Here is a 24967-nt window from a genome sequence, read left to right as displayed (position 1 = left end):
ACTCTGCGTAACTGCCTGGACAGGTCTCTCCGCTTCCAATCCTGCACAGGTAAAAAGGGATTTAGAGATACATTGCCATCCTAATCCTTACCCTCTTGGCCTGCATGGTTGACTTACACAGTGGAAGAAGCAAGCTGGGACATATGACTGGAACAACTTACTTTCAGATGACTGCAAAAGAGGAGGGATCAGTTTGCGGCTGACTCCTTTTTGGCTGATGGCATGCAACTACAAACTGTGTTTTCCTTGGAAACAGACTGTTGTGAAAAAAACCTGCAGCTTTCAGCAACTACCCATACCATCTTTCACAGATCCACAGACAACATTAGCATACACTTGCTAATGAAACTAATAATCCAGGCTCTAGACAGTACTTGGTTGTTTATGAATACAATGAGATCATCATTTATATCTTGTTACGATGCTTAAAATTAGCCAGAGGTGCTCACTGCGGGCAGTGTGCATCCCATTAGGCATTCCCTCTATCTTCTGCCCATAGCAGCTAAGCCTTCCCAACAAGAAGATTGTTGCTGACTACAGATATTTCCAAAACATCTCACATCATACCTGACAACTAAAATAAACTTACTTCAGACCGTCCCTCCTTCTGAACTAAACTATAAGATTGCCAGGATTTGATAGGAAGAACAAATAACAAGCAATAGTAAAATAACTTCGTTCTTTTACTGCATTCTTCAGTTGTTATTTTTTTTTCTGATAAGATGCTGAATTTATCACTTGTCTTTGTGAAAACAGTCTTCAAAAGTATAAATGGCTGCCTACTCTTTTTTTCGTAGAGAAGCACACACGTATGATGCATGTACAGACAACAAGGCAAGAGGAAAGCTAGCTGTGAATTTTCAGCACATCATCTACTTCGAGTACCTGAGGAAGCTCAGGTAACCCTAATGGCTTCCTCGTGTTCCTTGGGTCCGCCACAGGCAGAGAAGAGCACTTGGGCAGCAAGCTCCGAAACAGTACAGCACCAGCCCAGAGCTCAACTCCACAGGAAAATACTGCTTTTCGAAGGTCAAGTAAGCCTCCAAAATACAGAAAGTTTAACATAGATCTTGGGTAAAACTTTAGCTCCTAACCAATGCTAAAATGTTGAGTCCTTTCCACTCCCCTCCTCCCATCACAAGCTTCTGACTAGTAAATACTTCAAGGAAAAGCTACATTTCCTTCGTTAGGCCTTTCCTAAAGAATGATTCTGTAACTCCCCAAGATCCTTCTTAAGCCAAATGCAGGAAACAATCAATTAAATTTTTCATTCCCATCCAGTTAACCTAGTAATGTTAGGCTGCCGTTGAAAAGCTCTAAGTTATTTGCAAGAAGCAGAAAAAGGTGACGTCAAAGCTTGAGGACAAGATTCAGCACATCACCCTCCCGTGGTTACAGGTAGCCTCTCCTCTGTGTATCCATACATACTACTAACACCTCTAACTGGAAACCCTTCTGTAAAATTTACTCATTCTTTCAGAATATGGGTAAGTTACTGCAAGATGATTGCATACATATATGTATGTATGACACATCACTCTCACTTTTACCACTTGTTTTCCCCAGAATCAGCTGTAACATCTTTTTACTTTGCAGGTAGAGGGCAATATTATCCAAAACAGGCCCATCAAATAGTTACTACAAGAAACTTCTCCATTCAAAGAAAGAAAAATGTTTCAAAAGAAGGATTAATGGTTCAATTAAATAGAAGAGGGTTGTACTGATGCTCTTCATGCACTTCTAGTTTTACACTTAAAACAGAAATACCAAGACACTGCAATTTATTACAAAATAAAACAAAATTTACAAAATACCAACTCCTATTCATTTTTCCTGGTTACCTTTCTTGCCAATCTCAATAATGACACATCATGCAGTCTTGTGTATTTTATCATATTTGTATCACACGTTAGTAACATTTGATATCCCAAAATTCACGGGGGCTTATGCAAGCACGTTAAACAACATGCTCCTTTTTCACTTTTTGACTCCTCTCTTTTTACTTCAAAGCAGCTGTGTAAAAAATACACAAGTTTTAGAAGTACACTATCTTCCAACATTCTTTGAAAAAGCAGCTCGTATCTATCTAGGCTGGTACTACATACTTACAGGCATTTACTTACAGCTGTTGCTCTCCAGTTGAAATTGTTACACAGCTTTTCCAATCAATTAAGATTACTTCAAAATCACATGATCTCCATACAATGATACTACCACCGTAACATCGATCCCATTTTTAAAGCGCATGAAGAAATGCCAGAACAACCTTACAAAACCCAGACATACTATTAATGACCTTTACAGAAAATGTTTTGTAACACAGATTCCAGTTCAGGAAGTGTTTGTGCTCCATGTAACTCTATAGATATGAATGATCCTATTTGACTCAATGGGATTACTCATATACAAAAAAGTTATTTCAGAAGCAATTCATCATTTAAAATTCATAAGGAAGATGAGGTACTCAAAAAAAAAAAAAGGCCTTTCTCTGGTATATTTATATAAAAAATGGTTTAAACAGATGCATCAGATAAAATTCTAGTTAAAGTGTCATATACTATAAAATGCATATTGTACACTAATAATGGTGTCATCCCCCAAAAAAAAAACCTCTAAAGGATAGATATTTTCATATGACAAATTTCAAAATCCATAGTTGTGCTTAATAGTGGCAAAATTCAGTCTCACTGATGAATGATTTCGTGATTTTATTTTTATTTTCTTGCTCATATTTTTGTGTGTATGTATGCATGCATCTTAAACTCAATAGTGAAACATCTCTGTTTGTTCTGTGTTTTGCCAGAATTTACGCCTAAGTAATATAATGATGTAACAGAAATTAGAACTTGGCACCATTAACACTACTGATGCATTCACCTTGTCCTCAACCACATTGTCTCCTAGACACAATAAAGGTGTAGCCAAAGATTTATCCTGCCAATAAGATATAGTTATAGGTCCCATGAAGATTACTGACACTGAAGTACAAATATGTACTGGCCTTGGACTTCGCAGATAACATGCCAGTTTTGAGACACATTCAAGTTGACAATAAATCAGTATCACAGCTCCAATAACAGGAAAAAATACCTTAGAGGAATTTTTGTGTTAAAACATTCCACTTCTGAGTTAGCTATTAAATGGTAATGATCATAATGGACTAGGCAGTAGGGGTTTTTGTGGCTGAAACGTGCAGACATTTTACTACAAGGCTATTTTGTTAAGCTTCTGTGAATTTCAACTGCACAGTATTTTCCCCTTAAATTAATTTTGTCTCCCCCCCCAAAAAAAACCCCCACCAAACCAAAAAACCACCTCAAAATAAAAGATGTTTTAGCAGTAATCTTATTGTGAATTATACTTGTTTTCTATATCTCTACATGTGAACACTTCAACAGCCCCCAAAACACCTCCCTTTTATGCATACAAAAAAGCACTAGTTATAGATTATGAAAAGGCAGCAAAACCAAGGTGCACTAGTTGAGTACTGCTTACTAAATTGTAAATGTATTTTTTCTGTCCTTCTCAGAACTATCTTGATGTTTGTCACCAAAAATTCCTTTCTGAGAAGTTTGTTTAAAGGGCACCAATTTCTCAGGGTGTATGGGTTATAACTATTTTTTTCAAGCACCCTTTAGAACTTATTTCAATTTTCTGTTTTTGATGATAGTCATGCTGACAACTTTTTTTGGTCCATCAAACTCTGTAGTACAATTACATGAATTTACTTTTAATAAATTACCATCTTTGCATATATCAGTCAAACCATGAAGACTAAACACTTGCAAATAAAATGCATTATTAATTTAATTGTCACAGCCTATTTAGCTAGCTTCTATTAGTATTTGCTATTATATGCAATGTATCAGAGGGCAGAATCAAATTCAAAACATAAAGAATAAACTGATTATATTGTCCTAGAGAAATTAAAAAATAGCAAGCTTGCAAAATTATAATCAAGGCATTAATGTTTTAAATAGGTAAGAAAACTACATAACTTAATTTATAATATGTTTATACCCACAGTGATTGTTTAACATGCTGAAGAAGGATTTCTTTGGTTCCTAAAGCCATTAAAAGGCATCAAGCTCTTTCATAATAGGAAGGGAAAGGTGGAAAGGAAAGCAACAGCAGTTTGGTACACACTGCACTAGATCACATGGCTTAAACATCCACCATCACCAGTAAGGGACTGCTACTAGAAAATTACTTTGTTGTAGCTCTGACACTACTATTTGATGCTGCTCTACATTAAGCTGAAGCGCTAGCTAAAAAGGTATTGTAGATATGAAATCATCAGAAGATGGATGAAGACGTTTCAAAAGAAGAGAGTATGAAGTCACCCAAACATGGCTTGTTTACGTTGGCCCAGGGGCGAAGCTGCAACAGCCTGAGCTGGCAGATGGGGCAGGGAGGTTGCAGGTCTGAGCTGGGTTCTCTGCTCCTCGGGCAGCTGGGGCTGCAAGGGCCATGAACCTGCCACCGCACGGAGGGACCTTCCTCCTCCTCCTCACGCCACGCTGGCAGGCCAGCCAGAAAGCCTTCCACGAATACGGGAAGAAATGGGGAAAATGGAAAGAGCCAGAAGGCTTTCAGAAGAAACACACAAACAAAAGCCAGCAACAACCGATTTAGATTATAGCATCCTGCTTGTTTAGGAATTCATTTCAAGATGATGATCGCTAAAAATATGCCTCTCAGGCTAAGATACTATATTTGGAAATCTATTGTATGTATCCTTTATTGTGCACATATTCACTAGGGTAACGCAAGTTATCTCCATGTTGTATTTATGATGATTATACAGTAAGTACCCCCTTGTAAAAGAACATATTGGCATTGAATGCTTCCAGTTACAAAATAAGCCACCAGAGCAAAACATTTTTTTGTAATTGTTGCACTATGACAAAAGATAACCAGCATAAACTTTAATAAGATATGTTTTTTTGATGAAACTGTAATTGTTGTTTCAATGTGTCATTCTATATTTCAGATGAAACCGAACATCTTAAAACTCTTTAAATAACCACGTGTTAGGGAAATTCTGGTTAAACACTCTGTAGAGGAAATCTTATTAAAAATATAAGCACCACTTAAACAGGTGCTTAGTCAAACATAAGGTGTATAAAGTGTGTTAATTTACAACTCTACTCTTGGGTCATGCGGTGATTTAAGTGTGACAAACTTGTGAGGAAAAGGTCTAATCTACTACCATTTCCAGTGCTCTTTAACAAGCAACGAACGTGACCCAGGAGCAGTTCTGCAGTGTTCTCCTACAACTCCTAGCTATCATTTATTTCCCCCTTCTTTCATATCAAAACCAGAAAACACTCTTTATTTATGAAAGCCTACATTGGAAGAATGAGTTACAGGGCAGTAATACTTGAAACAGCATCAAACATCCATCAATGAACCCTGCAGGTAGGATACCTCCATCTACCCAGACAGAAAGAGAATGTGTCATCTTTTGGCTATCCAAAACATATGAAGTTTTTAATTGCCCCAAAAATCCAATGAAATAGCAATATCTATGCCACAATGTGCCTAATAAATCTGATGCAAAATCCGTTTATCTGCAATCACAGTGCCATTTAGTTTGTAAAACATAGTTATATTTTAAACCACAGAAAAAACAACCTGCTTGCAAAAAAAGTTTGAAAATAAGTAACTGTATGCAGATTGAAAAAATAAATTAATTCATTTTTAAAATAGTCAAACCAACAGAACTGTGTTCCTGCCCAAGAACACTGAGGAAACTTTATTGTTGATTCCTCTGCGGCTTTGACCTCAGTGATCAACATAAATCTTGGGAAGTCATTTTATAAACCTATAAGTATCAAGACCAGCAAGGAAAAAAAAAATTCATTTTGTACATGGAGGGACAGTTACAACTATGGAAATTTTGAGAAAATAATATCACCTGCCAAAAAAAACATCCAAAAAGGTGCAAATCCTACACATTTTACATAGAATTGCTTTCTAGAGCAATATTTCTATTTTTTCGTGACATAAGCACCACGCTGTCAGACCACTTAAGGATGTTAGTTCCCTCCATAGCTGGAGTTGAGCTAAAGGTCCAGGTGACTTCATTTTAGGTTAGGTAAATATTCCAGATAAGGCCTCCACATATTGTATAAGCCAAAACGAGAAAGAATTTTGAAGTAGTTTACCTTTCTTTGGGTGTGCCAACTCCATGCTTGCCCAGTAAATGAGTATTCAAATGTTTCTTCATCACAAACGCCACCCTATCAAACAAAGAGAAAACACAGGAAGGTTATTTTTTTATTAAGAGCTTTGTGTTTGGGTTATTTTTTTTTTTGGGGGGGGGGGGGTGGTGTTGATTTTTTTTGTTTGTTTGTTTGGGCTTTTTTAATACAGTATTTTACTGTTTTGAACACGCGCTTGAGCATATATTCTTAAGTGTGGACTTTTAAGAACTCTGCTAGACTACGAATTAAATCTGGGAGTCTATTCTGTAATGACAGGTTGTCTTCAGATTGCAGTCGCTTGGCTTTTTCCTTACAGAAAAGTAATCACAACCACACATTGCTGGTGAAAGAACAGAAAACCTGCTTCTGCTTCCCTTTGCAAATTACACTATATTAACAGTATGTTGTATAAGGTGTTCTATTTTACCTAAATAACATTTTCTCATGTTATAAACTAAGACAGTTTTAGTTACACCTTTAAATTTATTTAAGCCTAATGGGCCCATCCTACGACCCTTCTTCATACAAGTAGTTCCATTGTTTTTAATGGGTAACACAAAAATACAGCAAGATCAGACGCTTTAATCACTGCTTATGTCTGGTCAAACTTCATTGTATTAATTATTTAAAGAGATATACACAGAAACAAATTAATAGCCTTAGTTATTTTATAGCCTTGTGAAAAAAAGGATAGAAAAGGCGAAGCACATGTTCGTGAATACACTTTGACCAGGAATATTGTTCAAACTGGGCAAGACATTGTTCAAAGCATCAATAGCAGAAACAAAATATAGACTACCTGGCATTATGTTTCTACCAAACAAAACACAGATAATTTGCTTTAATTTTGGTGACATACATAATGAAACAGATAGGAGCCTATCAAGTACCATTCTTCTACTGATAAGACCATAACATCAATTTAATTATGTCATGTGACTGCTTCAAACAATTTAGATATCAGACTGAAGCTTCAAACTAAAATGGTTCTCTCGATAAGCAAAAATTTTACTGCTGCAACTTTCAGTGTGAAAAGGGCTTGCAAACATTTTTGTTAATTATGTATTACAGCTGTCCTTCATAAAGTTAATTACTAATAGCTGAAAGGCAATAGACTCTATTTGCATATGTACATGAAAGGCATGACATATGCAAAAATATGATTTTAATTAGCATTCCATGATATGAAGGGCTACAAATCAAACTGGCATGTTATAAGATTTTTAACATTAAACGCTGAATTCATCTGGACGTGTTTGCAGTAATGGACAATGGAAAGACTGTAAAACACTAGCACTATGGGGTATAAGAGCCACAAAAGCCAAGAAACAGTACTTTTCCTTTACAAATATGTTAATGTAGCTTCTCCATGTCGGATCTACTTTGGGCACTTTCACGTTATTACAGAGAATCTCTCTTGCGCATCCCTTAAGGTGTAAGAATATAATTCTGCCTTATTTAAATGACAGCAATTTCCTGGGTTTTTAGAAAAAGACACAAATATCTTAAATACTTTTCCCTACACAATTTAAAAGTATGGCATCATAATCATTACAACTGTGAATAATCTATCACACCGTTACCATCATTACTATGCAAGTGTCATCAGAATTACTGTACATAGAAAAAATAATTGTAAAAAAAAATTTAAAAAAATGTGTTCTAATAACAGCACAAGGAATTTAAAACATACTGCCCTTGCTTCTTGGCAGAAATACTAACCATTTCCACACTGCCGTGAAAGGTACCAAACAGATTTTAACTTGGTATATACTTATATTTCCTGTTACAAACCTCCATTCTCCCTTTTCTCTAAAAGAAAAATAAAACCAAAGATACTACTGTGAAAGGGCAATGTGCAATCGAAGTTGTAAAGGCATACTTAGCTATTTACACGGAATACAAAGATCACAACCAGCTACGCAGTATTTCTAGGGAAGGTGTTTTTTTTTCTTTTGAACCTGTGTACTTGAAGCTGCCAAACAAAAGCTGAACATTTCTTACACCGCACAACTGCAGGGGGTACAGACAGACGTACCTTTCTGCAAAATCAAAAGACAAAGGCCTTGTTAATAATGTGAAGCAATTAATCTCACGTTAGCTGCCTCCTCGCTGTTGTATCTGCGTTCTGAGTAACCATTTTGCTGCTGTTACACAGCACAAATAAAATGAAGACTGACTCAGTGTGTGTCTCAGCGCCTACTAACATTTTAAGCTTTTAATGTAAGGCTTGAAGACTTAAGACTTGAGGAGTGCAGACTGCCTCCGTGCAAGCCTGGAGTGCTCAGCATAGCTCAGGAACAGCTCCCCACCTCACAGAATTAGGCCTTAAAAATAAAAGCAAAGTTGTTATTTTCATAAGAAATTGAGAACGGGATTTAAAAAAAAACCCAACACATTACCAACAGAGACAGCCCTTATTGAAACAAAAGATATTTTTTCCTTAGAATTGAGGCAAAGTCTAAACATCTTGGTTGGGATGCTGAGTTTGAGGACAACCTAAAAAAAAAAAAAAAAAAAAAAAAAAAAAGAGACAAGTGCAGGAACTACTTGTTTATGTTTACTAAATACTGCAGGTGATTTTAAGACCGAGGTGGTAGAGGTGTTTGCTGGCTTTCCAAAACAAACACAAAAAGTGTTTTCCATACATTCAGTAGCTCTGGGTTTCTATGCAATTACTGGTTTTAGTAGTCTAAAAGTAATGGTTTTATCTATATTATGTACCTCTGCTGAGGTAAATCAATTATTCCTAAGATATTGCTAGAACTGGACAGACAGACATGACTTAGCCATGGTCTTTTAAAATGAATCTTAAGGGAAGTCTGGCTGGCACCAGTAAGGAGTGAATGCTTTCAAGATACGCTGCTCTAATATGTCTTCAAATCAAAGGGAATGTTTCCATCAGCTGCATTAAGCACCACTTCTGGCTTCGCTGAAGTTCTCATTTCTTATTTTTAAATTCTAGTGGAAATAGAAATGTTCAAATGCCAGAAAGACATCAAAAGGGACCAGGAAAAACCTGTAATTGCCCCAGACTCTGCTGTTTCCAATACATGCAAACCAGGCCAGACTAGAGGCCTGGAACCAGTTTTACAAACTCCAGTCTGGCCTTACTCATCCCCAACCCACATGAAGACAAGGAGTCACAGTCCAGCTGCTCTCCTCAGGGTCAGGTCTCGAAAGGCAGGAGTGTCTGGTTTATACATCAGAGTCATGGTCACAGGGAGTTCCCTCCATTTGTTAGGAAGACTGCTCCTAGAAGCTTCCTCTTGCAGTAGAAAAAGGTGAGTTGGTAGGTTTTTGTTTGCCTGCAATGGCATTCTGTTGGTTTAACTTTTTTAGTTATTTTCAACTACCCTGTCTCCAAACTAGCAACATCCTCTGTCTTATACACTCTATGTTCAAACTTTAGGATAAATTAAAGACAAGTTGAAAAATGACAGAGCCTTAGAATAGCATCCAAACTCCCTATGGACAATTTTTTTCACATCAACTATAAATAAGAATAACTTTCAATCATAAATATATGAGCACCTTTCCCAAAATAAGTTTGCAGAATATTCTGTTTTCATTTTAGAAGAGTTGTGGCTTTGTAAGAACGTGTCCACTCATATTCCACGGCAGTCTTCAAACAGTATTTGGACTCACTCTGAGAATGTCTGTAACTGATTTAGGAGCCTCTACAGACTTGTCTTCAGTTATAAAAGCACATTTTCATGTACAAAAGAAACAAAGGGGCTTCTAATTCTGTGAATAGAGAAACATATTGGACAATCTTTACTTCCACTTTTTATTGCAGCGTAATACAAGTTCTACAGCATGTACAATGTTTATCATCGCAGTACCCAAGGAATATGAACAATCTGTCATGTATTGTCTGTTCTCTCATTTTCTCTGCAGGGAGAGAATTGTGCTCTGTGAAGTATCCTGTTTTGAGAGGGCAAAAGATCCTAAGTTTTATTATGTTTTGAATCTGTAATAGCTCTTTTCTTTTCAATATGTACATTGCTGGGTTAGTGAAAAGCCAAGTTAAAAAAACAAACACATTCCAAAACAAGCATTCTGGACCATAGTCATGAAATCTGTTATTTCTTGAGTGTTTACCAAGCGCTGAGCCTTGCCCTACTTCCAAGGAAAGAGCTACATCTTACCTCTACCAGAAAGTCACTTGAAGCCATGTCAACAGACCAGTGATCTTGTAACTGCACATAACTGCTGAGGAGGACCAGCACGAAAATTTATTTTTGCGGGACTCTACAAACAAGGTATCCAGCAGTTGAAGAGCAATTTTAAATCACTTCTCAGAGGATACATTGCTCTCGGCAACTGCTCTTGGAAAATTTATCTTACAGACAACAATGTTCAATGATGGCAGAAAAGTCCGGGAGAATAACAATGAATAACCCTTTATTCATATTCTCAATATCCTTTACGTCTCCTTAAAACTGTCCAGCACCTCTTTATACATGAATTTAATTCTGAGAATACAGGTAAGCTACTGAATGACATGTGCAGACCCCAAGTACACAGGATGTTTTAAAAAGCTCCTTGAAAGTCTTTAAAAAAAAACGAAAAACAAACCAACACACACACAACAAAAATCAACCCACAAACAAAACAAACAAAAAAAATAGCAGAAAAGAATGCTACTATTTTTCAATTGTTAATATTTAGTACTTGGTTTTATCATAGATTTCGTTTTATCATAGATTTCAGGCACTCAGAAAGGACAGAATGCTTTACCATTTTGGATAAATCACCTGGGAGATCTGACAAGTTCAAGGAATAATAAGAAAAAGGATCCCTTATTCTTCTATACATCACAGAATATGAGGAAATCATATATTATTCTGTCTTCATCAGTTTTTGTTTTCCATGATCTGTGCTTGAATTTCTGTCCTCATATCTTCACCTGAGGCAAGAAACCAGAAAACCAAGGCAAGCTGCATGGATCATGAGAAGAAGGGGGACAGTATGTTTGGGTAAGCAAATAACAACATGGATTAAATGTTTGTTATTATGTGAATGAAGTGCTCTTGTTCTTTACTGTGTCTTGAAACACGCTGCAAATCCTAATTGTCTGTAGTTGAATGAGTGGAGTCATGCCAACAGGGGTATCAATTAGTAAGAGAAAGAAATACTGCAGTTTCTCAAGGAACATCAGGACCCACACGTATTTCGGAATGTTCAATAAAACTGGTATATGTAATTACAGATTTTTGCATGTACTTCAGATTTGTACATGTTCTACACATAAGACTTCATATATTCAAATCAGCACTTAGTGAAATAGTACATAAAGAGTCTACATGAACTTAAAAAACTTCAAGTTTCTAAAGTCTCAAAACTATATAAAAAGTTGCTACCCAACTCTCATCTCTTTGTCAGGATTTTGTATTCAGCAGATCAGCTTCAGGAACAAAAGCGTAGAGGAAAACACAGAACTGCCCAGAAAGCAATGGTTTTCTATGAACAAGTAATCTTATTTTCCATGCATCAAAAGTCTAAATTCCTGGGAATTTCTTCAAGTCCATCATTCGTGGATGTCTGCTGATTCTGAAGGGTCCAGACTGGAGCACTGATAACTCTCTTGCATGACTGCGCGCAAGGGACTCAATTTAAAAGAAAGTATCTGGCAGGGCAGAGCCTGGTGTGGAAGATATCCAGTAGTGTGAAAGGCATCATGCCCTTTGTGACAAGATGTCAGGTTCAAGTAAATATCTGGCAGGGCGAAGTCTAGTGTGTAAAACATCCAAATCTGAAATCTGAAAAACTTCATGCCCTCTGTGACAGGACGTCAAGTCCTAGAACCCTACATAGGAAAGCTGAGGTTTTCCTGCTGACTCATTTAGCAGCCAAATGAAGCAGGTCTTATTACTTCCAGCTAACGGTTATGGTTATTCTTCTTAAGTTTAAAAAAAAAAATAAAATCAATAACATTTCAGAAGGTTAACAAGTCATGCGTAATCACCCAGTCTGCGATGGTGAGAGTAGTGTCATGCACCGCCTCATGCTCCCTGCTGACCCCCTGTGTTAAAGAAGGATATGGCTATGCTATGCTCCACCCTTCACTAACACTCACAGTTAAACTGGTAGGTACAATGCATGGATTTGGCATATGTGGCTCCTTCCTCCTCATCTTCAAGTGTGAGCAACTTGGCAGACTGAAAAATGCAAACTTTTTCTCTTGAAAAGAGAAACTGAAAGACGTAAATGAGGACAACTTTGCCATCGCTAACAAGACAAGAACCAGAGTACCATGGCAAGAACATCATGGTAATTCATGGAACCTGAAGACTAATGTAACTTTTAAATTTCTGAGAATTATTAAGAATTATTAGCCTTTCTGCCTTAAGTTTGAAGGTTTGGATTTCTTTTTACAATTCTCCATGCAACAATCAGGAATGTTTCTTAATTATTTATTAACTATTCAACTTTTCCATGGAGATGTTTTGTTGCTGAAGTTCAAAACCCAACATTTTCAAAAATGAATTTTATGTCCATATGAAATCAGTGCAACAGACTACAATCTTCTCTTCTAAAAATATCTCAACTCATTTTTCTGTTACTTGTAATGAGCTAGCAATGAAGCCCAGGTGCCCAACAACAACAACAAAAAAAAATGAAGGCAGAAGACCACAACTTCTAGTAGTGGAACACTTGTACACGGCTTGCACCCAAGGTAGACTTTGAGTATCACAGCAGCTACTGTTCCTGACTTGCTTTGAGCAGGATGACAGACAACAGGATTGTCAACGTGGTGTTCAATGACCTGCGTCAATCTCAAGAATAATTTACTGCTATATCAGACGGATCATTATGGATGAGTTGCGCACTATCAATCAATCGACTATGTTGTTCCTGCATATTCCTGCATCTATCAACCAGGAGAGAGAGACATCCTTCACCATATTCTTGCTTTCTGCCACCAGTCTGTGTCCCTCAAGATGTGAAAGAATTATTAGCCACATGGTCAAAGTAGTTGCAATAGGCACAATTATCTACTCTTACATATTCTGGCAGAAGAGACCTGGGTACAAAGGAAGAGCAAATTAAATAAAACAGAAAACAGTCTCTACTGTTCCACTCAAGCTGGCTTGGAGACATCTTGATGTCCGAAGTTGCTGAGTCCTCTCACCATCTCTCTTTTGAGAGATATATGTCATAATGTAAACCATCCAGGAAAGAAACTCAGTCTGTCAGTGCAAGAACTGTGGCAAAAGAGGAGTACACTGGCAGTATTTACGTTTTTTTCCTCCCCCCATGAGGGAACTCACTTTTTTGCTATTGTGTGTCTCACCTGAAGTTACTTATTTTGTAACTGAAATGAGAAAGGTTTCCTATAAGTTGGCTACAGGTCCGTTCTGAATTTTATTGATTTGGGGTTTTTTGTGGTGTTTATTTGTTGTTGTTTTTTTAAGAAGTACCCTTCAATAGCAGATGCACGAATAAGCCAAGTCCAGACAGGGATAACTGTTATTAACATAAAGGTGAGAGGAAACTTAAGAGTGTAACTGGGAACTTTCAGACTTGGAGATACAATAAAAAGCCGTTCACATGGCATGCAGCAAATATGGTACAATTTACGTGCACTGACAACAGTTTCCAGAGATCATAGACTTTGCCTCCTTAAAGGAGGGAGAAAAGCACTAAAGCAGTGCAATGGCTAAGTCTCTGCTGAAAATAGGACTTACTTAGTTCAAAAGACTCTTACCACGTGGCTCAAAGCACGTAGGTTGGATCGCACAATTAAACACTACTGCATGGGTAAGTATTTCTGTAAATGATGCATCATGATACTATAACATAAGAAATATAGTTTGGACCATATAAAACACTGCCAATACACTTTCAGATGTGCATGCATAAGAATGCACAGAACAAGGCCCAAAGCACTACCCATTTCAGAATACTATAACAAAACACCACCAGAAGGTCGTGCCTGCTGTTTCAAGCCATAACAGCATGCAAACTAAAGGAAATACTGTAGTCAGCTTCAAGTGATTTAGCAGAGGATTTCTCTGAAAACAAGAAGCAGATCTTTCCCAATGGAACCTTACAACACCTTACACGAACAAGGGAGAGTTTCAAGTGGCAGCATCCCGTCACTGCCCCCACCCTACAAACATCTGGAACGAGGAAGGCTCTACAATTCACAGCTAAATATCATTTATGAATAGATTAAAAATTAATGACCAGTGAAACAGGTCAGACAAAAAACCCGAAAAAAACGCAATCAGTTTTAGGAAATGTGTGCCTTATAATTCTCCCCAAACACCTACACTTAGAAATGAAACTGAGGTTGTTCATGCACCATTACTAAAAATAACAAGTCTACTTCAACAATATGTTGCTGGGTATTCTTCTCAAACAACATAAAATGTAATAACATATTTTATTTTTGTTTTAAACCTGAATTTTCCTATTGAATATGAATTGATCTACTGTCTGTCTAAATATCCACGATTCTGTCAGAATCAAATAAAGTATTAGCTAGTAAAAAATTGAAATAAAGAGGAGACTGTTTATTGTACTTACTGGTAACTGTAAATAAACAAATGGCTCTCATTTTGTTTGCTTAACGAGTGGACTAAAATTAGCTGAACAGTGGCAAAAACTTTGAAGTCAGAAGGTGTTCACTCTGTCAGGAAATCACCTTACAAATATAAGAGAAAATTAGTACCGCTACAAGAAATGTTTGTTTCAATATTCAGAGGAGTTAATGAATGTTAAGTGATAATGGTAGACAGCAGCAGTATGTAATTACATTTCTAAACACACCTTACCAAATCACTTGTAAGCTAAAAGAATCCCATGTTCTATTAATTTTCATTGGTTATCAAACATCTGTAACTGTCACCTCTAACAGGTGTTTGGTAATCTAACAGCTGCACAAAGTACATTAAAAAAAAAAAGGAAAATAAAAAAAAGATGATGACAATCACAATGCGCTTTCTGTAGTGCTGCTATCAACCTCTCAGTCTACCACAACGGAGAACCTTTTTGCCTAAATTCTGGAATGCAACCATAGACTCAGTGTTGGGAATGCCTTGCATCTAAAGGATTACTGCCAACATCCAGAAACAGGACCCCACCAGAGAACATGCTTGTTATGCTAAATGAGGCTGCAGGAATGCTTTAAATGTAAATGAAGGTTTACAGCCGTAAGCATCGTGACCCAAAAAAGCATCTACAAACCTTGCCACTGAGAAATTGCTTATGTCCCCTCTTTTTTCATACTACATACATCCAACATTCACAGAACTCTGGTCCCTCCCTTTTCCATTCCCTCCCTTTCTTCAGACATTGGAGTGGATCACGAGTTGGGAGACAGGCCATTTCCTAGCACCATCAGGACTTCAGATATAGAATTTGATGCAGTGGGCATCAGTTCCACGTATCATCATCTCACACCTGGAAAGAGACAGCAGGATGAACAGACTAATGTTTGAAATGGGAAGTTCTTCAAAGTAGATTCAACCTTTTGGGAACGTCAGGTCAACCACATCTCTAACTGCCCCAAGAGGAGTTTTGAAATATCTGACTTTCTGCAGACAGTCCGTACAAAGCTTCCTAGTGATTCTAAGGAGCAAAGCCTATGTATATTGAAAGTGCAAGAAACAGCCTGTAAGACTACCTCAAAATAAGGACGTTTCAACGAGGTTATACTTAAAAGTAGAATGGATAGAGCCAAACAAATATACTTAATCTTTTTTTCTTCCTGAACAAAAAGTCACTTTTGATGTTATAGCTTCTTCCTAACTGTTCAGAAATAGCACTGCAGACTGAGTTACCAGGTTTATGCAGAGCTTCTACAGGGAGAGCTATCTTGAGAGTGAAATCCTTGTCATCAAAAGAATATACTCTTGCCTGTCTTTAAAGGAAATTGAAACAAATCTAAACATAGAAGATTGTGGGCTAGAAAACATATACGGCCTGCAGTAGCAGTGCCACCATATATAACTCAGTCAATTCAGCAGCTACAGCGCCTGTGGTCTTTTGCAAAGTTGCGAGGTACAAAGAAAGGAATGAGATGAATAAATTGGTCACTATCTGATGACTGAACTGCTCAGAAGTCATACACAATCAGAAGGCATACACAATTTTTATTGACAATTTACCCGCAATTTGACAATGCTGCTGGTGATAGATGGTGGCTGGAGCTAAGACTCTGCAGTCTGCTTGATCTGTTAGAGTAGTGAGAATCTTGCCCTAGGTCTTTGCTTGACATAGAAAAGCAAGTGCTGGATGATTTGTTTATTCCTGAGACTTAAATTCAGCTGTAAAACATATCCTTTTTGCCTTACAACCAGGCATTCTGTGAGACTGTTTGACTTAAGGTAGAAAGCAAAATACTTCAGAATTTCTGTTTGCCAAAGTGGCGGTAACTGCATAAAAATAATAAAACTATGACAGCAGGACCTAATCTGTAACCATCAAAAATACCATCCACATGGATGAACCTTTAACAGTCTGGTCAAATCAGAACAGACTGGTTCCAGCCAAGGTAAAAAGAAGGTAATCCTTTGGATCAGATTGGTTTCAGTGCAGAAAAGTTAATCCAGTACTTAGATGCACATAAACATGTTTGCAGCACAGGGGAAAAAAGAGGACACGCACCTTGGTTCTGGCTTTCCTTGTCAAGGGTTTTCAAGCCTGGACATCACTACCTCAGAGACTAAGAACCACCAAACACCAACCAACCATACTGTAGACCTAATGCTTGGCTAGTATGTTTGATTAATGTTTGATTTTTCCTTGTTAAAAGACATCGTCCTTAGCAGTTGAGCATAAATAGAAGCTCGGAGTTTTCAATCTCAACTGGCGTTTCAGTCTCTCCAGATACTCCCATCACAGCCATCCCCAACTCACCCCAAAAGTTGAGAGTTGCAACATCTTCCTCCTCCTTCCACCCTAACCCTAACCCTTCCACTGAAGGAGGAGGAGGAGGGTGGCTGAAGGAACTAAGAAGGACTGTTAGACGAAACCATGATACGCAGACCAGAAAGACTCTTACGCACTCTGCAAGTACTACAGATCTACAAAACTCTCTCAATTATGGCACTAAATCATAGGGTGTGCAGATGATGTGCCGATTAAAAGCAGCATGGACGTCTATCCAAATGAGAATTCCAGGTGGTAACAGTGACGTTACTCCATTTATCCCATGAGCAAACGGTAACACCTCTCACCACTTCAGCCACAGACTTAGCAGGAGAATTACTAGTCACCAAAGCTGCCAAGCGGAAAGTCTCGTGTTTCTTAGGTTTGCCTGTGATGTCCAGCAGGACTCACTTCAGACACAGAAGTCCAAGGCCAGGACTACGGGGATCAATAAAGTACTCACCTGAGATATAATTGTTATTGAAGCAATAAAGAGAATAAGAAACCCTACTAAATTTAGAAGGATCTTTTGCACAAAAAAAGCCATTCTTGCAGTCCAGTATGGATGTTGCATGCACTACATATGAAGATTGTTATCAGTCTGGGAAAACCAAAGGAACATAGATCAGACAAATCAGTACAGTCATAAAGATGATATCTGTGACACAGCAGAAGATGTTTTCTGGCAAAGAATATCCCAGTCCCAGCCAGCAGCTGAGATTAACTCTGACCATTTCTGGCCACAAATCAAGCATGAGAGAGATGGGAACTACATAGGTGCCCAATGGAATTAAGAAAAAAAAGAACATCCTTGATCTCAACATCCTGGATATACTTACATACACACACTGAGTGTACTATGAACAAAAAAGAGAAGGAGAAATCAGTTTTGTTGCAAACAAAAGCTTATGGCATGTTATCTAAAAAAGAAAGGAGAACTGATAAATTATTTGAAAAGATGAAATAAAAGGAATTCAGCTTTTTCTGAGCTTGCTAACCAAGTTTCTGAGGTAGGTTACTAACAGGATAAATTACACTTCAGTTTTTGTATACAAATTAGCAACCTGGTCCTATAGAGTCATAAACCGCATCTCTTTAGAAGAAAAAATATTTTCAGTCTCGATGTCTTTCTGAATTGAAGCTTCGGTTAAAGGGTTTTTTTCCTTTTCTGATCCTTGCTGTCATTGCAACCACATCCCCATAAAGCCTTATCTCAAGGGCTAGCATGAAATGATGGTATCCCACAGGTCCACTTTCAGTAGGAGGGGAACCTGACAGCAAAGGCGACACAGGTACCAGCAGATGTGGTGGTACTCCATTTTATTCAGTGTTGCATCACATTTGATTTTCATGAATGCAGTCTTGTTAGAGCACTGAAATTTAATAGATATGTTCACGACTGAGGCACGTGTACACAAAAACACGTGTCCAAATGACCGCCTGAAAACACCGTATTTCCCGGAGGTCGCTCGCAGCTATGGAACAGAGCTTATAACCACCGACACACAACTCTCTGCTTGGCTTTGTAACGCGATGGAAGCCAAATGGCTCTCACTTGGGACGGAGCGAGACGCAGCTCCCCACCGTTTGACCCAGGAGACCCACAGGCCACAAGGCTGGCTGCATCCTACGCATCAGAAGGGCTGAATCACCCCAGGATGGCTTTCAGCCAGGAAAAGCCTCAAATTCTAGGCGGTTCAAATTATGCTCTGCAAAGATTAAATACATACAAAATGCTTTCCCATTTGTTATAAACAAAAATAAGCAAACAAACAAACAAAAAAAACCTCAAAGGGCTATTATGGTTTTGGGGGTTCTGCTGATTTGAGAAATTGTAAATAAACATTATTTATGACATGAAATGTTTGTACCTGGACAGACGTGGTGACAGAAATAGTCTGATCAGAGTGCAACTTTTATAGCACTGAACAGTAGGCAATGTTACGTGCAACATCTAGCTGAATGGATGGATAGAATTGATTTTATAAAGAGTTACAAACAAAATAGTCCAAAATATTAACCAATAAACACATGCCTGGGTGGAAACATACTATTAGAAAATTACTGTAAAGATCCTCAAACTGTTCAGGGGAGAAAAGAGTCCAATTTTCCACATAACCTGAGAGCATGGAGTTTTCTGATAATAAGATCCAAGGAACCTGTAAACCCAAGGCTCTAATTTTCTTATGGCGACTGTGTAATATTTTGCAAAGTAAAATTGACTGAGATGGAAGCTATTTTGCATGGTACAGTGGCGATGGCTAACAAATGAGAGTTTTGTGGGCTGAATGTTAGTCCCCTGCCTCATCTGCCACCCCTAATGACAGCAGCCACCTGCTGTTTTATTGTCACAGCTGGAGCCGGTTCACACTCCTTGGTGCTGAGCTCTGCCCATGAGCGCCAAGCTCTCGCCTCGCCTCATTACTTTGATGAACTTTTTATGGTCAGCACCCATGAAGACCTCATCTAGGACTATACAACCTAGATCGGCTTCAGGGAGTGCTTCCAGCTAGCATGAGGTGATAATACACAGTGACACCACGGCTGCTACTGCCTGTCACTTCGTCAAGTCACTGTACTATACTTCTGGCTCTACAGGGCCCTCAACAGGTAAAATGCCATGAAATTCTCCCATATAATAAAGTTCACTCTCTCTTTTTCACATTGCAATATACAGATCATACCCTACCAGCAGAATTTAGCTTTTCAAAGATAGATATTAAGATAAAAATAATGTATCATGCGGTTTACTGCGTATAACTACAGACAAGAAATTCCTGCGTTCCCTAGACATAAACCTGCTGCTTTCCTAAAAAAATACCCTGGCATTAAAGAAAGCAACCATGAAAAACATATTACGGCTTGATTAAGACCATCAAATAGGAAAAAAAAAATAATTACATGCATTTTACAAGAGAAGAGCCGTTTTAACTTAAAGAACAGAAAGCACAAAACCAAAAATGAAGCCAGTCAAATCAAATTACTACCCAAATGAATCCAGAGTGGAGAATGATATATGCTACTACCCTCTCCCCCCAGCCCCCCCCCATACATTTATTAGATATGATAATATATCAAATCAAGATAATAATGAAACAAAGCCTTTTACATCTTTTTACTTAATCAGAGCAGTCTGTTACTATTTTCTGCTAATTTAAAAGCAGATATAATCATACTTTCCTTTTCAACAGTTTTTTGTACTAGCAAACACTTCAAATCTACAGAGCCTGCATACATTTTTAAACTTAATCAGAAATTTTTTTATTGATGCATTTAGAGCAGATTGTTTTATGCTTGATCACTGAAATTTAACCCCAGGTTTACTTTCAGCAGTAGAATAATCTTTTTGGTGTCAACAGAGCTTTACATTTGCCCATATTTACATATATCATTAAGATTAATATATGTGCTATTAATAATAATTTCATTATCATTCTGAAATCATCAAATAACATTTTGACTTTTGAATGGCTGTAGGCTATTATAAGCCTAAAAACCAGAACGTTTTCAGTATTCATTGTGTAGCAATCCAGCTGAACAGTTTTGACAAATTCATGCAATGTTATAAGCCATTAAACTTCATTTAGTTTCATTTAAAAATTCCACCTAAAAATAAAAAGCAACTGTCTTTTTTGTACAGACAGTATGATTTCCAATAAATACAGGCTCCAAGGATCCTCAAAAAACCCCACCTGTTGGGTTTTTTTTTATTATTATTTTATTGAAATGTTTTTAAATTTATCACAAATAGAGCTTTTGAAATAACATTTTCGAGACTACTGACCTAGCAAGAGTTGAACGCCTCTGATATCGTATGGTACAATTTAGTTCCTCCTGAGGGACAGTGCTGCGGACAACCTGAGCACCTCCCATACAGTCCTGAAATATATTTGAGAGAACCGGAGGACACACGGAACGTCACGTAACGAGGACCTTAAATGTATGAACGACCCCATTAAATATAAACGACAGCAATTTCTCTACCAATACAATTTCAACAAGCGCTTATCTTCTGCACGAGTTCAACAAGAGAACTTCTTGCGAAGCACACTGACATATTGATCACATCCTTTGGAGAGTCCAACAGCAGAAGAGAAAACTGATTTTAGAAGAAAAAGGAATTCCTTTCTTTTGACTAGATGACATATCTGTCCCGTGCATAATTTGTAGGACTCATTTTGCACCCTTAAAAATAAAATACCAAAGATGCAGCTTGATCGGTGCAGGGTAAGACATTATGAAATGGAGAAACTGCCTCAGTGGAACAATCAATGGTTTCAGTAGAACAATCTGGAGAGATACCCCCCCCCCCTTTTTTTTTTTTTTTTAAACAGTAGCACATCAGCTATAGTATGCCTATGGCATGTTTTGTGATATGACACACTTAATCTATCTAAAACGTTTCTATTTCATCAATCTCTAATCTATAACATAACTCTAAAGCCACAATTAGCTACGTATTTATTCTCCTGTTATAAAGGAATTTGTTAAAGGATGCATGGATATCCAGACTAGCTATATTTGCTCACTGCCTTACACAAAGTAGGCTGCATGCATGTATAAATATTTGGAAATATTTTTCCTTTGCAACACTATGTTGCCTTGGCATTATGACTGTGGTTGAGAGTTGTATTCTAAAATATAACTTCAGTCTGCCCTGCACTTACAGTTCACTGGTCTGTAATTCTTAACATCCCTCTGTTTTTCCCCAATTTTAATTTTAGTTGCTATTATTTAAATTCATTTTCCATGCCCTTTCAGCTGTGATTTTTTTATTTTTTTTTCAATGTGACAACAAGCATCAGTACCATTTCTGATGGTGACTTTTATTCAAGGAAGAAAAAACAAACTTTTAAAAAAAAGAAGCTATCAGAAAATCATCAGACAGTAACAAGTTGTGGTCAGTATCAAGATGAGCTGCATGGGAACGGACAGTCTGGAGGTGACAGGATTTGTATCCAATTACTAATCCCCTGAGCCATTCAGCCCCCTGAACGATAAATTTCTATAAGCTGATCCCTTAACCCATCACCAGCTGGCCATGCTACTGCATTCCAACAGTAACGACAAAAAGGGAAACACCTTACATTTTCTATTTAAATCTCCACGATACAGAATAGTCACGTTGGCAAGTCCCCAGACCTCTCTTCTCATCTACTACATAGAAGTTTTGAAAACGGATCCTACAAAAATAGCAATAGGCATATGAAATTATTTGTCTTAACATAAAAACCCTGTCTTCTGTACTTAGTCCAAGCACACAAAGCAGCTTTCAATGTACATGTTTTTCCTTGTACTGAACAGAAATACATGTTGATCTTAAAAAATGGCTAAACTTCTATATATGATGTTAAAGAAAAAAAATATTCACGTGAAGGATATCGGAGACATTGCTGAGGAATTCACCCTGTAAAAAATATTATCTCTGTAATACTGCCAGCGCCAGGTTGGGCAATTAGCCATTTAAGTGTGAATAAAATCTGCCAAAAAGCTATTTTATTTTTGCCTCAGAATATTTGTGTATCTGTGAGCTGGTGTGTGTTTGTGTTCATGCATCAGTGGAATCTGCTTGTTCGTGCCAGGTTTTCTTATCACACTTTTCTGCCTCTTTGAACTTGCACATTTCTGCAATACAAAATGGACACGTGTCTGCTGATAACGTCAACATACTTACGTTCACAAGGAGAGATTTTGTGTAACTAGATCTAAAGTAGCCTTTTTTGTGTTCATTACCTGACCCTGTCTGCTTACACAATACTAGAAGAGCCATTCATGGGAAGAACTCCAATACTGCAGGCACCTCTAGGAGACGTTAAAAGACAACAGATGTGGAAGAAATTAGCATCCGATTACAACATCCCTGGCTAAATACTCTCCTACACACCCCATTTTTACATGTTTTCTGAAGGAAATTCTCACTTCTCATAGCAAACCAGGTTCAACGGGTGCTGAAAGCATCCTGTTATCTCTTTAATTTAGATCTCATTATGCTTTAGACTCCTGTACATCCATCTAGGAAATTCCACTTGGAAATATGAGCAGGAACAAAGTACATCTAACGCACTCTGACTTCCACCTAGAAAGTCTGAAGACTTCCTAACCAGAGACATAGCCAGATTTCTACCTCCTTGTCCAGAGTAAAAAAAATTCTGGATTTTTTTTTTTTTTTTTTTTGCATGGGGGCAGACACACCAAGTGCAAGCCTTTATCATAATTCAATAGCAAAAGGACAATCATTCCAAATAAGGTGACTTCAACAGTTTTGATACAGTCATTCAAAATTAAAACCAATGCAAAAAAAGATATACACAATTTGCAAATCAAAACTGAACAGTGCCAAGTACAAACAGAAGTATGAAAAATCCCTTTCACAACATTTCAGAATATAGGTATTACCTGGCATTGATGCCACCTTCTTGAATACCTATTACAGAACTTCACAAATCTGAACAGTGCTGACAACTCATTCAGAATTTACCATTACTTATACTAAAAAGACATCCTACTTTTCAGGAAATGTGTTTAAACAGCCCTGGTGAAAATTAGCATAGTTTGTAAAACTGTAAGTATATTTAAGGCTAGTGAAAGTAATTACCTAATATTACTGCTTGTAATCAGGGGTATGGAGGAAGGTAAGGTACAAGTTAGTAAATATGGCACCGACACTGAACTTCAAATTCATAGCTATTAAGTCTCCTTTATCACAGCATTACATAAATGAAGCACATGAGTGACAAACATTCTTACACGGGGATTCACAACTAAGACTGCCATTTTTCCTAATAAATCCCACCAGTCTGGAGAATAGGAACGCTGTGCTCAGCTACAGCATCAGTTCACCTCTAGATTTATCAAACATGCTACAGTTGCTGCGCCTAAGGGTGAAGCTGGTACAACACCACCCCGTTACACACTGGAGATCCAGTCTTTGTCACGTCCCAAGGAGCTGTGCTGGAGAGGAAGCTGCCTGCAGGATGGCCAATGTTACCACTCAAGAACTCCACTGGAGAAGGGTCGTTTTACTAAATGCTATCAACATCTCCATGGATCCCCTCAGCAGGAGATGTTTAGAAACGCGATGCATGACCACCTCACTCTTCCCTGTTCTGGGATACAACTCTGAGCAGAGAAGGGACCAAGACCACCTGGCACGTCTTTGCCCTTGCTTTTCATACAGCCTGTGCCGAAGGAGGAGGGCTAGGATGCTCTCATTGACAGAAGTGAACAAGCAAATCCTTTCGAGTATTTTTAAAGTTAAAATGGAATCTTCTTTTTCAGCATTCGTCATATATTTTGCTACATATGTCTGTAGCTCTTATATTTGTGATGGCCAAAGAATTCTGCTTTTTCTTATCACTTTGATAAGCAGGAACAAAGCATTTCTTCTCACCTTTTTGTAGCTGCATCACTACAAGTAGGATTGTAAAACATTCAGAAAGGATGGATTTCATCCCAACAACAAGTCACATTAAACTGAAAGTATTCATTTTAAAAATATTTGATATTTTTGTTTCCAGTGTATCACTAAATCAATGCAAACCTACTTACTGAAGAAGAGAGCAAACAAGTGTTGGTTTCACATATGATCTAGATACCAAGGTCTAATCATAACGCATTTATCACCATCTAGCATTTGGCTTGTATATGATGTCCACAGGCACTTGTAGTGATAGCTGTCAAACTGCATTCTATTTCTGGCATAAATGAGCATAACAACAAGGACAAGAAACGGAGTGCAGTATAGAGTAACAACACAGCCTGGAATTTAGCCCACAGTAAAGAAACAGTCAAATTCATTATCGACCTCGATGATGGAGGTTCATGCTTACGGTGGCAGAACACTTCAGAAGTCACCAAGCTTCATGGCACTTGTT

At 37.7% G+C, this 24967-nt stretch overlaps 1 protein-coding gene across 1 annotated transcript in view; it reads right to left on the bottom strand.

Annotated features, from left to right (window-relative positions):
- ZNF407 (zinc finger protein 407) overlaps nt 1-24967 on the bottom strand; it is a 350778-nt gene that overhangs the window by 206948 nt on the left and 118863 nt on the right. The window contains exon 4 of the mRNA XM_054191717.1: nt 6171-6245. Coding sequence (XP_054047692.1) covers nt 6171-6245 — 75 coding nt within the window. The remainder of the gene's footprint in view (nt 1-6170; nt 6246-24967) is intronic.

This window comes from Rissa tridactyla, chromosome 2 (genome assembly GCF_028500815.1).
Source record: "Rissa tridactyla isolate bRisTri1 chromosome 2, bRisTri1.patW.cur.20221130, whole genome shotgun sequence".
Lineage (NCBI taxonomy): Eukaryota > Metazoa > Chordata > Aves > Charadriiformes > Laridae > Rissa > Rissa tridactyla.
Note: the sequence above shows the minus strand (reverse complement) of the source record. Positions and strands in the feature narration are given on the sequence as shown.